The sequence below is a fragment of the Sturnira hondurensis genome, unplaced genomic scaffold (genome assembly GCF_014824575.4).
Source record: "Sturnira hondurensis isolate 20B ecotype Veracruz unplaced genomic scaffold, ASM1482457v3 Scaffold0001120, whole genome shotgun sequence".
Classification (NCBI taxonomy): Eukaryota; Metazoa; Chordata; class Mammalia; order Chiroptera; family Phyllostomidae; genus Sturnira; species Sturnira hondurensis.
Window position 1 is genome coordinate 4,122,819 of NW_028073751.1, and position 15,599 is coordinate 4,138,417.

The 15,599-nt window shown below is 44.1% G+C and overlaps 1 protein-coding gene across 2 annotated transcripts in view; it reads right to left on the bottom strand.

Annotated features, from left to right (window-relative positions):
- Positions 1 to 13,082, bottom strand: part of DIAPH1 (diaphanous related formin 1) — an 86,966-nt gene extending 73,884 nt beyond the window's left edge. The window contains exon 1 of one of the 2 annotated variants that reach the window (XM_037062655.1): positions 12,850 to 13,082. In XM_037062655.1, the coding sequence (XP_036918550.1) occupies positions 12,850 to 12,966 (117 nt within the window). In that variant the 5' untranslated portion in view covers positions 12,967 to 13,082. The remainder of the gene's footprint in view (positions 1 to 12,849) is intronic. The other variant, XM_037062651.1, reaches the window with a different exon arrangement.
- Positions 13,083 to 15,599: the final 2,517 nt, after the last annotated feature.

The following is a 15,599-nucleotide window of genomic DNA, read 5'->3' on the forward strand; positions in this document are numbered from 1 at the left end:
AAGGAGCACTGCCCACAATGCTCTGACTTTACAGATAAAGACCAAGAAAAGTGGAGTGTTTTACCCAGAGTTTACATGGTTAATTAGTAGCAAAGTCAGACTAAGCACAATACAAGGGAGGACCCTAAAAAATGGAATTATCTTCTGAGGGGTAGGCCCCTTGTAGGATAGGCTTCCCCAGCTAGGTTAGTATTCTAAAGAGCCCTTTGTAGTCAGTATACCAGCTGCCGTTGTTATGAGAGGCTGAGTTTAGCTTCAGTGAATTTGTTTTGAAGACTCTCTCAATGCATTTGCCCATGAGTGATTTACAAGCTCACCTGCCCACACCATGCTGAGTGTTCAGCAGTTTTTGACCAAACAGCATGACAACCCATGCCCCGCCCTCCCCATTAACCCAATCTTGCCCCCAGCGTCTATTTTTGCTTCCTAAGATAAAAGAAGTCCTCAAAAAAAAATGTGCTCATGTGGAAGAGGTGAAACAAAAAATGGCAGAAGCACTAAAGGGCACCAAAATGACGAGTTCAAAACAGTTCCACTGTTCTGAGCAGTGGAAAAAGAAAGTCTTAAGGGGTGTATTACATCAAGTGGGGAGTATTCTGAAGGTAACTGAAGTTTAAACACGTAAAAATAAATACACAATTTTTTATAGATACATTCCATTTTTTAGGGAGTCTACCCTTGTATATGGAAAGAATACTGCAGTGGAGTGGGAGGTAAGGGTTCTAGTCCTAGGTCAAATTGTAGACTTGGACAGATCACTTCTCTAAGCCCATATTTCTTAATCTATAAAATAAAGGGTTTGGACCTGTCTGGTGTGTTAAGCCCTGCCTGGCTCAGTGGACTGAGCACTGGCCTGCAAACCAAAGGGTCACTGGTTCGATTCCCAGTCAGGGCACATGCTTGGGGTGCGGGACAGGTCCGCAGCAGCAGGCACACGAGAGGCAACCACACACTGATGTTTCTCTCCATTTCTTTCTCCCTTCCTTCACCTCACCCTAAAAAAATAAATAACTTTAAAATAAAATAAAACAGACTTCTGGCCAAGATGGAGGTGTAGGTGGAAACACTGTACCTCCTCACACAACCAAATTTAAGGACAACAAAGATTTAGAAACAAAAACACAACCAGAACAGACAGAAAATTGAACTGCACGGAAGTCCGATAACAACGAACCTGGACCGTTCATCCAGAAAAGTAAGAGAGGCGGAGTCTGCAGCTGGCCAAGAGGGGTCCCAGCAAGAAAAGGCAGTGGTTGGCGACTGGGGCGCAGGCAGAAAACCAGCAAGGCACACAAGGTGGTTGGCTGACCGTGGACACACATTCGCACACAGATAAACGAAGCAAAAAATGGGCAGTGAGACAAACCACACAACCCAGGGCTGCAGTGATAGGAATAAAGCCTAAAAGCACTGATTGAAAAAACTTGTTGGGGTTGAGGTGCCAGGAGAGGCTCCCAGCCTCAGAGGAGAGTTCATTGGAGAGACCTACAGGGTTCTAGAACATACACAAGCCCACCCACCTGGGAACCAGCACCAGAAGGGCCCAATTTGCTTGTGGGAAGCAGCAGAGGGGACCAAAATCCAAGAGAGAGCAGAAAAAACGTCACTGCCCCTCTCTAACCCCGACCCCACATATAGCATTACAACCCAGCAACTGGGCTGCCCCGCCCTGGTGAACACATAAGCAAAAACGGGCAGCAAGACAGACCTCGAAACCCAGGGCCCAGCTACAAGAAATAAAGCCTAAAAGTACCGGTTGAAAAGGTGCAGGCTTGTGGGAAGCGCCAGAGGGGACTGAAATCCTAGAGAGCCCAGAACAATCGCCATTGCTCCCTTTGACCCCGCCCCCACATACAGGGTCACAACCCAGCAACATAGGTTACCACACCCTGGTGAACACCTAGGGCTCTGCCACTCATATGTAAGAAGCACAACCTGACCAAAAATGCCTCAATCAGAAGAACAAATCAAAACCCCAGAGCCAATACTTTCAAGCAACCAAGAGATAGATAGCCAACCTGTCTGATGCACAGTTCAAAACACTGGTAATCAGGATGCTCACAGAACTGGTTGATTTTAGTCACAAATTAGATGAAAAAATGAAGGCTACACTAAGTGAAATGAAGGAAAATGCACAGAGAACCAGTAGTGATGGGAAGAAGACTGGGACTCAAATCAATGGAGTGGACCAGAAGGAAGAAAGAAACAACCAAACACAAAAGAATGAGGACACAAGAATTCAAAAAAATAAAAAATAAAAAATAAGGAGAGGCTTAGGAACCTCCAGGACATCTTTAAACGTTCCAACATCCGAATTATAGGGGTACCAGGAGGGGAAGAGGAAGAGCAACAAGCAGAAAACTCATTTGAACAAATAATAAAGAAGAACTTCCCCGATCTGGCAAAGGAAATAGACTTCTAGGAAGTCCAGGAAGCTCAGACAGCCCCAAAGATGTTGGACCCAAGGAGGAACACACCAGGGCACATCATAATTACATTAGCCAAGATTAATATGAAGGATAGAATTCTGGAAGCAGTAAGAGATAAGGGAACAGTCATCTACAAAGGAGTTCCCATCAGACAGTCAGCTGATTTCTCCAAAGAGACCTTACAGGCAACAAGAGGCTGGAAAGAAGTATTCCAAGTCATGAAATGCAAGGACCTACACCCAAGAGTGCTCTATCCAGCAAAGCTTTCATTCAGAATGGAAGGGCAGATAAAGTGCTTCTCAGATAAGGTCAAGTTCAAGGAGTTCATCACCAAGCCCTTACTATATGAAATGTTAAAGAGACCTATTCCAAGAAAAAGAAGATGAAAAATATGAACAGTGAATGGACAGCAAACTCAATTATTAACAACTACACCTAAAACAAAAGCAAACTAAGCAGACAGCTAGATCAGGAGCAGAGCCACAGAAATGGAGATCACATAGAGGGTTAGCAACAGGGGAGTGGGAGGAGGGGGTGGGAGGAATGTACAGAGAATAAGTAGCATAGACAGTGGGGAGAAAATAGGGGGAGGGCAAGAGTAGTATGGGAAATGCAGAAGCTAAAGAACTTGTGACACATGGACATGAACTAAAGTGGGGGAAGGTGGGTGGAAGGGGGTGTGCAGGGTGAGGGGAATGAAGGGGGAAGAAATGGGACAACTGTAATGGCATAATAAATAAAATATATTTTAAAAATAAAATAAAACAAAACAAAATGTTTGAATTAAATAATTTTTAGCATGCTTTTCACCTCTAGCAGTTTAAAATTCTACAACCTAGGTCTTCTGATTCTCAGTCCAGTAATTTTTCCACTTAATTCCTTCACTTCTCAGAATTTCTACAGCTTTTAAAATCTATGCTCATGGCCTTACAGCTTTTCCTACCCACTCTACAACCCTGGCTGAGATTACTACCTTTTAAAAAGCAAAGACTGCCCTAGCTGGTGTAGCTCAGTGGATTGAGCGTGGGCCTGCGAACCACACGATCGCGGTTCGATTCCCAGTCGGGGCACATGCCGGGGTTGCAGGCCAGTTCCCAGCAGGGGACCCACGAGAGGCAACCATACATTGATGTTTCTCTCCCCCTCTCCTTCCTTTCCCCTCTAAAGATAAATAAATAAAATATTTTAAAAAATAATAAAAAAATAAAAAGCAAGGGCTGAACCTGATAGAACAACTATGTGACTTCTTTTTTAAAAAAATTTTATTTTTATTTAATTCTTATTCAAGTACAGTTTTCTGTCTTATGATCTTCAGCCTTTTGGATCCAGGGTAAATTTATGTAAATTCAAAGAAACAAGAGAAACTATTCTCTACTTTTTCCTACCTGGATCTCTGGTAATGTTAATAATTAACCATAGGCAAATAACTGTCAGATCTCCAGAACAAAGTTCTGCAGTCCCCAAACTCAGAAGAGACTCTTCCAGAGTCAGCCAATTGTAATCCTTACAGGCAAGTGTCAGGGCCACTGAGAGGTCTTCAAGAACGCGACATGCCACCTCTAAAATAGAGAAAAGACAACTACAGAGCTGGTCACGCAACAACTTCCTCCTCCTCCCACTGCTCTGTCAGCACTGCCTGCCGCCCTCAGCAGTTCAAACAACTAAAATCCCTGACAGGTAATGTTAGAACTGTTTTACTTACAAAGGAGATAAGGTTACCTTTCAAAAAATAATAATTTAGACAACTTCTTAGTAACTCATGAGTCAGGGAAAAGATAGGCTTTTCACATACTGTAACAGCTATTTTTTCATGCCCAAGATAAGAAAGGTTTAATTAAGATTCTTGCAATGGTTTCAAAGTCTAAATTACTAATGCAAAAAGCAGTTAGGCATCTAGCCACTGCACTTTGTCCATCTAGACCAGGGGTGTCAAACTCATTTTCACTGGCGGCCACATCGGCCTCGATGTTGTCTTCAAAGGGCCAAATGTAACTTCAGGACTGTATAAATGTAACTACTCCTTAACAGTTAAGTGAGAGCTCTGCGCTGCCCACAGGCAGAAACAAGGTGCCAGACCAGATAAAACAAGGTGGAGGGCCGCGGGCCTTGTGTTTGCCACCTGTGATCTAGACCCAGTATTTCCCACCAAGTGAACTGAAAGAGAGTTTAGTTTTAATGGACTGCAAATGTCAAAGGACTCTAAGGAAAATACCATCAAAATTGTCTAAGAAATTCCTAGCAGAGAACACTCTTTTATACAGCAGGTGCAAAAAGTGGAAACCTGTAAACTGTAAATCTGTAAACCTGTAAACCTGTACTGTAAATCAGTACAATGTGGTGAATAAGACCACGGGAGTTCTTTTTTTTTAAAATCAACTAGACCTAGGTTTGAATCTCCTTCTATGACCTAAAGCAAGTTGCTTGATCTCACCAAGTTTCTACTTAATTACGTATAAAATGGGAGTAACAACAGTGCCCTATTTTCTAAGGTTGACGTAGAGAGTAATAAGATGAATCTAAAGCTCTTTAGCACAGTGCTAAGGCCATAGTAATATGCAAGAGTGGTTACCAATACTGTTACTGTTAATATCATTATTACTCCCTGTCCTTCTGGTCTAGAATGAGTTAATTTTCCTATATGAAAAGCTAAACATTCATTAATATTTACAGATACAGAAAGACTGGCATTATACAACCTGTAGCAAACCAAGTACAGAAAAACGAAAGTCTTCCAATACCACCTAAGATGAAAATGCTTCCAGGATAAATGAAATATCAAAGGTCCTTCTCCCTCCCTTCTGTTCCACGTGTCCATGAAATGGGCAAAAATTTGGAACAGAGACTTCCAGGAAGATATACAGAGAGCAAATACGCACACCAACAGAGACGCAACATCATCAGGGAAATGCCCATTAGAGTCCTACTGCGAGACCCCTATTTACCCCCTGGGATGGCTAAAAGTTAAGACTGATCACACCAACAGTACACAAGAAACTGTAACTCATATATTGCTTGCGGGAATGTACAATGTTACAACCACTTTGAAAAACAGGCACTTTCTTTAAAAAGTTAAAAATAGCCCCGCCATACAACCTAGTCATTCCACTTCTAGGTATTTCTTCACAAAAGAAAAATGAAAGCCTATGTCCAGACAAAAACTTGTGCATGAATGTGCACAGCAAAAACAAAAGAAAAAATCTAGAAACAACCCAAATGCCTACCAACTGGTAAATAAACAAATTATGATAAATCCATACAATGTACTACTATTCAGCAACAAAAAGGATAAACTATTAACAAATGTAACAACATAACATTATGCTGAAAGAAGCCAGAAAAAAGGGGTCATATTGTATGATTCCATTTATATAAACTTCTAAAAAATACGAACCAAGGTATAGTTATAGAATGTAAATCAGTGGTTACCTAGGGATGGGAAAACAGGGAAAGGGGAGATTACAGAAAGGCAGAGGAAATTTTTTTTTAATCCTCACCTGAGGATATGTTTTTATTGATTTTAGAGACAGAGGAAATGAGGGACAGAGATAGAGAGACAGACAGAAAGTGAAACAACCGATCGACTGCCTCCCTAATGCACCCCCACCGGTGATGGAACCTGCACCCTAGGTATATGTGCTGACCGGATATCGAACCCACAACCTTTTGGCATAGGGGATGATGCTCCAATTAACTGAGCCACCCGGCCAGGGCAGCAGGAAACCTTTGAGGGTACTGGATATATTCATTATCTTTACTGTGGTAATGGTTTCACAAATTGTGCACCAAACACATGCAAGTTTACTGTATGTTAGTTATACATCAATAAAGCTGCGGAATAAAAAGCAGGGGGCATGATATCCAAAGGCTCTATGGCACAAAAAAGTAAAGACCCCTGAATAAAGTGTGAGCTACCAGGGGTGGAGGAAGGGAAGGAAATGAAAATTATCTCTCTTTTTGATCCTAAAGTTCTTTAAAAAAAAAATAAAGGCAGGCTCCTTGTTTCTCTGTGACCTTTAGGAGAAAAGGTTTATATTTGATGGATCCTCTGTTGGGTCCATCAAATATGTTAAATCTTAAAGGAAAATACAAATCCTATGCTTACATACAGTACAATTCCTAAAACAGAAAATAAGTCACATAATCAGACATCCAGAAAATAATTCAGGACATCATAAACTCTACCTGTATCTGCTACGTATCTGCTACCCTAACAAAATGCCCGAGTATCCCTGGCGGGCTGCTCAGTTGTTTAAAGCATCATCCTGATAGGCCAAAGTTGCAGGTTCTATCCCTAGTCAGGGCACATACAAGAATCAACCAATGAATGCATATTTGGTATCTGTCTCCCTACCCCGCTCCCCCTGCCTTCTCAAATCAGTAAGGAAAAAAATGTTCTTAATGCCAAAGTAGCTACTGCCTACGGACCACTTACAATCACCACCAAGGATGTAATTTCCCATGTTCCACATAAATATGCTTCCACATAAAGAACCAGTTTTTTCAATTTTTTCCTCCTCTCAGTTTCATAGCTTCTAGAGTATCTGGTCCTCTTATATCCTTTCTACTACTCTAGCGATTCCAAGATCCTAAAATTTACTAAAGGAAATGTAGAACCCAAAATTTATGCTTCTCTCCCTCCATTCATTTATCCAATTCCACCCCTCAGCCCCTTGATGTTTCCATCCTACAACTGTAAGGACTGCTGCACTGAGTGGGTGTTTTGGCTTGATGACATTTAAAGTCCCTTCCAACTCTAAAATTGAAGACTGCCATCCATTCATAGCAAGCTTTAATAATGAATGGAAGTGAGATTCTTGGAGTTGAAAGAACAGTGATTCACCTAGTTATCCTGTGGTTGGTGGTAAAAATCATTAAAATACTGGTCTCAATAGTTCTCTTTTCCTTCAATAATTCTTTTATTTCCTTAAAAAGGGTTCCTTGATTCTAAAAACTTTGTTTAAGGAAAAAGAGGTTTAAAAAGGTTGAATATATTCATAGGGATTAAAATACTCTTTACTTCTCAATTTCAGCTTTCAGGTTTCAGAAATTTTAGTATCAACAGCTTTTACGCTTCTGATTCCTCAAAAGCCTGGCTTTTTCCTGAAACTAGAACCAGACCCTACAGAAGCAGGGAGGGAACAAAGACAAAGAGGGAGGGGACGACGGGCAGCAGGGAGAAGGCTGGCTCTGTCTCACCTAACCCTAACTAGGAGCAAACACCCACTTTGCTGGTTAGCAAGAGGTAAATTTTTTCCTACTGCTTTCAAATAAGTGATTGGGAATAGGCAGCTCAAGATAATACATAAAAACACTTAGTAGTAAGTAACACAAAGTTTGTTTCAAACTTCAGGTACTTTTTGTAGCTTGAATGATTTCGGCTAACAAACATAAAATGGGAAAAAACCCACCTGCATACAAAGGTTTGTTATACAAACCTTGTATAACACCTAGTGTTTCTTGTTAATAAACATGACTTTAACCTGTCCTCCTAAATCATACGTGGCATAACCTTATCTTTGAAGCCTCTATTACATTCCACTGAAAATATAACACTCTCCAAGAATAACTTGACATTCCATTTATAAAATGCACCAAGGGCCCCAGAGAAAACCAGAGGTTATTCACACAGGAAATAAAATGAGCCTTTTCTGACTCATATGCCCATCAACAAAGTTAAGCCGCTTTGGGCTTATTACTATTCTCCTAGCTTTTATAATAAACATAATTTATGGGTAATAACATTTTCAACTCTTTTTATAAAAGCATCCCAACATTTACCAACTCCCCCAAAGCAGGGACATTAATTCCGAGGCATTCCCTGAGGGTTTCCCTTGAGACAAGATTATGTAACATCCTCAAGTAAATCCTCGTCTCTACAGACGAGGCAGGAAGCAGGGCAGAATTAAGGTATCACCCTGTCATCTCAAGCATCTCAATAACATTCCTGTAGGCTCCTCTCCCTTTTTTCTAAACTAAGTAATAATCCCTGTGTTTATCATCTTTCAAAAAAGAAAACACATAACTTGTATAAAGCTTTCTGTGACCATTTGTATCAAAGTTAAGATCTCCTTTGAGAGAGGGAAGCAGAAATCTTCATGAACAACTCCACTTCTTTAACATTCTCTACCTTCCTAGTATCTGCTTTAAATCCTGCCTGGCATCCTTCACCTGTGGCTGCTGTCATTTTGGACAGGGATCCACAACTAAACATTTATACTTTCACTATTGCTTTCTTTTTAGAAGGGCATCAAACTGCAACCTAGTAACCATTCAACAGAGGCATCCAAAATTAAACAAAGTTTTAAAAACCATCATCTGTTTTCTTCTCTACTGCCACGCTGAAATTCATGTTTTACAAAGTTATGCTCCTAGCTGAATCGGGGAACAATATTCTTTCTTAGAATGTATCAATTTCTTGATTGTATGAGAAGACATGGAGTCTATAAGATGCAGGAATACTCTGCACTCTCCTAACATCCTGATTGTACTTACTCCCCTTACGTATTTCAGAAATCACCTGGCTGTGCAGCTCGATGGAGTGAGTGCAGGCCTGTGAACCCAAGGGTTGCGGGTTTGACTCCCAGTCTAGGGTACATGCCTGGGCTGCAGGTCAGGTCCCCTGTAGGGGGCACGCAAGAGGCAATCCCATCAAGAAACATTGATATTTCTTTCCCTCTCTTTCTCCTTTCCATCTCCTCTCTCTAAAATAATAAAAAAATTTTAAAAATCAGTCTATGTGGGGGATCTTTGCCCGCAGAGCCTGCCCCCAGCTCCTGTGGATGAGAATACGTCTACCAAGACAAGATCTGCTTGAGGAGGAAAGGTAGCTGATCTGTCAAAGAAGGATCAGGAGCCTGTTCTTCAGTGGGCTTTTATTGGATTTAATTTGCATAGGAATACAGGGCATGAACATGTATAGGTAAGGCTCATCAATCATTGTCAGGCAGTAATGATTCAAAGAACTCTGAGGGGCTTATTCTGAGTCAGGGTCAGATAGCTAAAGGGCCATCAAACTTTGGGGAACAAACTCATTTCATGCTTGGACTCTTATTTAAATTGAGTGTGCTAGGAAAGTAAGTTTCACAGGATTTTATGCATTCTTTTTTAGGCCTGATTGCCCCAGGGAACCCACTCTTTCCAGCACATGCCCTATCCACCTCCGGCACTGTTTCAGGCTTAAGTCAGGCAGGGGAAGTAAGGCAGCCAAGAGATGAGGAGACTTCTCCCAGACAGAATAAAGGCTCAGGCTATGTCAAAGCCAAGGGACAAGGGTCCATCACCCCCTTTTTCTATACCCTGCCCCACCTCCTTCCCCTGAGGACCCCCTTTGCAACCATGCCTGTCTTATATCGGCCCTCCTTTGAAGAATCTTACCCATCATTGGCTAACCTGTCATCTGCTCAGGGCCAAGCAGGGTAAAGTAAAAGAGGGCAGAGGTAGGGCCCTTGCCAGGGAAATAAGCTTTGTCTCCTTAGTGGCTTATGGTCCCAAGGTCTCTCACTCAGCCTTAGCCATGAGGGGTTACAGTTTTGGAAACCAGGCAGGGAAGTTCCCAACAAGTCTATTTGGCATCCACATTCACCACTGCTGAAAAGTCAGAAAATATAGTTCATTTGGAATTTTTATTTTCCTTTATCTTAAGGACTTCTAAAAGGAACCAGAATAAGGCTGGAGAAGGGGTATCTTCCTGGCCCAGGAGAAGACAGACTCATGAAGAACCAAGGGGGAATACCAGGCAGCCCAGCTACAGCCACACGTCAGCATCTCTCACAACCACATTTTTAAAGGATGCCCAACCACTGTTCAATTTACACTCCATCTCCTTGCCACACAAGATGCCTCAGAGAGCAAATCTTAAGCAATTTGTGAGTTCCGTGTTATCATCAGTTGACCTATACTCTACTTAGAACCTGAATAAGCCTGGAAAGGAAGGTAGAAGCTAAAGGGATTAGTAATCCCTCAGATGCAAACAAATAACCTTTGGGCACACTAAAAACAAATCTGTGCAGCTTTATAAAGTACATTTTTAATGGAGCTCCAGAGGACACACACTCGAGAAAATACAGAGGAGGTAAAACAGTTGGAGTTCACTTTCAGCCAGTTGCTCAAGAAAGCGAAGCCATGGGTAACAAAAGCACACCAGCAATCTCACCCACTCCCCCACCCACATATACATATACTGATACAAAGAGAACTGAACTGCAATGCTCCTCTGGTCTCTCACCTCCAGGGTTTTCATGAAAAGATCAGTGAGGAAGACAGAATATTCTGACGCCTTGGGGTATGTTACGGTTGGCAATAAAGGGGTTAAACAGCATTACTTTCCTGGAAAAATGCAATTTTCCTCTCTCCCTGTGCTGCATTTTTTTTTAATTCAGCAAGTTAAGGGTTAAAACCAACACCTCAGAAAGAAAAAGAGAACTTGGTTCAGCTCCACCCTCTCTGAAGCAAATGCCAGCAACTCTGAGCCAAACCACTCAGTACATACAAGACTTCAGGGGCATTCCAAAAAACAGGTGAAACGAAGTCATTTCCTCAGGTAGCTCACCTTTTAGCACCACTTGCACTTAATAGATTTCACACATTCGTGAAACACACAAGTATTACATCAAACAAAAGCACATATAAAATTCTACAAAGGACTTGAAGAATATTTACAAGTCACAGAGGTCACTATAAATCAGCAGGAATAGCTGGAATTGGGTGAGGAAGGTCAAACAGTACCCTTGGTAACAAAACCAAAACAACCAGATACAGGAACAGAAGGAGTTTGGGCCCTAGACCTCCAGTCCTAGAAAGAAAGCTCTCTGCCTAGATAAATTCTTACCCTAAAGAAACAGGGAAATGCCGCTTTAGTTACCATAGAGAAAGGTCATCACTACCATCAACCCTACATTTCTGGGAACAAAGCTGTCCTGCCAGATCAAAACAGTTTCTGACAGCCTGTAAGTCACTGGAAAGGACAGTCCAGAAGCACCTGCCTTGCTAGAAATCTGAGGGAAGAGATGAGTCACTATTTTAATTCTGTTTAGTACTCTTCACATCTCAATCCTCCAGGTCCCAAAGCAACATTTTCTTTCTTTACTCATTCTGTCACTTTATCAATTTTCTCCCCAAATGTGTAGAGTTGGGTCAGAACGCTAAGGGATGGGGGTATGAGAAAAGCGGAAGAGGAAAGAGAAGCCATTTGGTTAGCAGAAAGAGATACCGGGGTAGGGGGCAGAACTACCTGGAAGAGAGGACTAGTAACCACAGTTACAACGAGCAAGTGATGATCAAGATGCAAGACCCTTTCCCTCTCTTGGACACACACTAACTATCAAAGCTTTACAATACAAAGCAAACAAATAGCTCCCTGGAGAGTGGAATAAAAAAGATTTAGTGTGAGCAAATGTAATGAAATATGAGAAGGTTACATGAGTATCAATATTCCCTCAGATTCCGACTGGAAATAATGGGCACCTGAAGAAGCTATACTCTTCTACAGGTAGGAAAAGGGATGCCAGGAGGTGGGCACAGGTGGTGACAGAAGAGTTGAGATGGTTATCATGGGAAATGTAAAGAATGCAATTCAATTACTCACAAACTTCTTGGACTTGCAGCCTAACCTCCTCCCCATGGGGGGAGGTTTATCATCATCCTAGGCCAAGAAGGGCATAATCATGAGCAGTTCTAACTCCCTGAAAAGTGATAAGCAACAGGGCAAAGGGACGGATTGAGAAATACTGGGAGGAAAAGTAACGTCATGCCCAGTGACCATAGGACCTCGGCATGAACTCACTCCGGCAATCAATCGCTAGGACAAACGTCCAAGGGAGGAGGGAAGGTAGGGCCCCGGCCAGGTAACATTCCTGAGAGGAAGGATTATTAGGTGACACCGGGCTGAGGGCCCAGAAAGAGGGCTGGGCAGTAGGAAAGTTAGCAGGTGAACGCGATCAATCTTGGAGAAGGAAATGACCTTTAGGAGAAGCAAATAAAATACCAAAATGCGAGGTAAGGGTAATAGGAGAAAATGGACTCAGATAAGCACAGAGGACCGAGATAGAGGAGGCGTGTTCGGGTAAGAGAGGAAGAAGAAAGGAAGTGGGGCTGAGAGGAAAGAGATGGGGCTGAGAGGAAAGAGATGGGGCTGAGACCCGCCCGGGCTATGGGGGCGAAGGGCAGGGCGCGCGGGCTGGGGGTTGAAGGAAGCTCCGAGGTTGCTGGGACAGGCGCCGGGTGGGACGCCGGGCTCCCCGAGGTCCTGGAGGGGTAGGAGGTCGCGCTGTGGAGCCCAAGACCCAACAAAACGAGGAAGGGAGGCGCGGGGGCGGCTCCCTAGAGACAGCCGTGCATCTCTGGGGCCGACTGCGGGGATCTCTGGGGTCCAGAGGACGGTAACCGGGCCGGGCTGAGGGAACCGGGTGGAAAGGACACTCACAAATTTCTTGGATTTGCCGCCGTCGCCGCTCGCCGGTGGCAGCTCATCCGGACTCCGACCCTTCTTCTTGTCCCGGGTCCCGCGGCCGGGTCCCAGACCCCCACCGGGCGGCTCCATGTGTGGCTTCGCGCTGGCTAGTGACCCCGCGCCTACAGTGTTCCCGCCCGGCTGATCCCAGCCCGCAGCCGCCGCCGCCGCCCAGCAGCTACTTAGCCCGCCGCCGCGCCCCGCCTCATTAGCATGCCGGGCTGCGCGCGCCTCATGAATATACAACGGTGACGCCTCGCTCCCGCCCGCTTGCCCCACTTCCGCCCGGATCTGCAGCCCCTACCAATGAATGAAGGGAGGGGGGTGGGGGAAAGCCGCGGAAGCGCGCTACCTGCCCTGCGGGCCTAACCATTCAGACTCACGTGGGGGGGAGGGAGTGACGAGTGGGCGGTGCAACCTCTACTTGGCCTCAACTGCGAACAGCGCCCCCTGGCAGTCAAAGCCGCACAGGCCTCCCCACTCCCAGGCAGTGCCCACGTGGCTTTAAAGCCTGGACCATCTGGTAGCCGTAGACCGGATAATATCTGAACCAAAAATTGCAGGAGAGCCTTCTCTTGGCAAAAAATGTACTAATGCCGGGCGTTCAAGGGTAATACAGTTTTCATGTATGCAGTATCCATAGAGCATGTGGAAGGAACAAAAAAAAGTGACAGCTATCCTGTATTAAAAGCTGTGTGCCAAGAACAGAGCTTGGTAGAGCAAGTGCGAAGTGGAACTTGACAAGCTCTGGATTTAAGATTGCCTAGCTTTATTTTGGTTTTTTTGTGCATCCATCTTTGCCGAGATTTTTATTCAGATACAAATCAAATATAATTTCTCTCCTTTCTTACACAAAGGGTATTGACATTCTGCAGTGCTCTGTACCTGGACAACTTTCTGCATAAGCATTTCTTTCATATCTTCTTGCAGCTGGATGTCCAGCTGTCCTAGTCTCTGACTGTGGCACTTTGGGAAACACCTGCACCTGCCTGGGTCAAGCTTCAGCAGGGACGTGGGGCTTTGAGCCCGTAACACTCTCTGCAAGGGCCTTTTTAGTGCTGCCCCAGACTTCCCAGACTTCTTTCCTGCTTGGCACCCGCCTTCCCTGATCCCTAGACAGCACCACACAGCACAGTGTTTTGGTAGAAACAGCCAAGGGGCTTTCAACTGAGTCCTGGGACGGTCTGGGAAAAGAGAAAGGCCAGACACACCAAGGGGAAGAAAACTGCTATGGGCCATATGAGGTTCCCCCAAATTCACCTGTTCAAGTCCCATCACCCAGTACCTTTAAATGTACAAAAGGTGTTTAAAGAAATGATTGGATTAAAACAAGGTCATAAAGATGAACCCTAACCCCATCTGTCTGGTCTCCTTATAAAAAGAGGAAGAGCAGTCACCCTGGCTGCTGTGGCTCAGTGAATTGAGTGCCAGCCTGTGACCGGGAAGGTTGCCGGTTTTATTCCTTGTCAGGGCATATGGCTGGGTTGCAGCCCAGATGCTTGGTTGGGGGCCTGTGAAAGGCAACCAATTGATGTATCTCTGGAACACTGATGTTTCTCTCCCTCTTTCCCTCTCCCCTACCCTCTCTCTAAAAGTAAATAAATAAACCTTTTCAAAAAAGAAGAGGAAGAGTCATCAGGGGTATGTATGAACACAGAGGAATGACCACTGAGGACACGCTGAGAAGGCTGCCATCTGCAACTCAAGGAGAAAGGTCTTGGAAATAATAAACACTGCCAACACCCTGACCTTGGCCTTCCAGCCACTAGGACAGTGAGAGAAAAAACTTTACTGTTGTTTAAGCCGTGCAGCCTGTGCTATTTTGTTATGGCAGTCCTAGCAATGACAATGGAAACCACCTTGAAGAATGTCCCCAGAGCAACAATAAATGGCCAAACAACATAGAGAGGCCACCTGGCACAGTTAGGTGCTCCCAGCAGTATATCAGTGGCCCACAGACACCCACTGGGTAGGACTAGCTACATCTGAACACAGGAACTTCACCACCTAGGAAAGTGGAGACCAAAGATCAGACTTCAGCAGTGGGTTCTGGTATGATCCACACACAGATCAAGAAGGGTGAGTGGTCTCCCATCCACAGGACCTGCACTGGGTACCAGACACCAATGAGACCAGCCACATCACAACATGGCCCATGGGACACTGCAGGGAGGAGCGCTGCACACTGCCACAAAGCTACCGAAGCATCCTCTGCCCCCAGATAGATTACCTAGGTCTGAATCCTAGGTCTGCTACTTCCTAGTTGTGTTTCTAATACAGGAAAACTAGTTCTTGCCAATGTGTGCCTGAACAGTAATAAGTCTAATAAATGCCTAAACAATGCATTTACAATGCACTTGCACTACGCCAGGAGCTATATAAAACATTCTACATGTATTTCCTCACTGAAGCCTCACAATGCCATGCCATAGTTTCCAAAAAATTTGGACTTTGAGAGTTGAAGTAATTTGCCCAAGGATACATAGCTGATAAAAAATTTAAACCCCGGTTAATCTAACTGCCAAGTCCCATGTTTCACCAGGATCCCTACTGACATAAACCAAACTTGAGTGAAAAGAACAGGTGTTTTCCAAGATTATGTTCTTTGCTCTACTAGTTTGATTTCTCTCTCAGTAACTTCATTCTCCCAGCTACAACTGTTCCCTGAGGGCAAAGTATGTGGCACCCAGTGGGCCCTCAAGGTATGGACTGAATCACCTTGC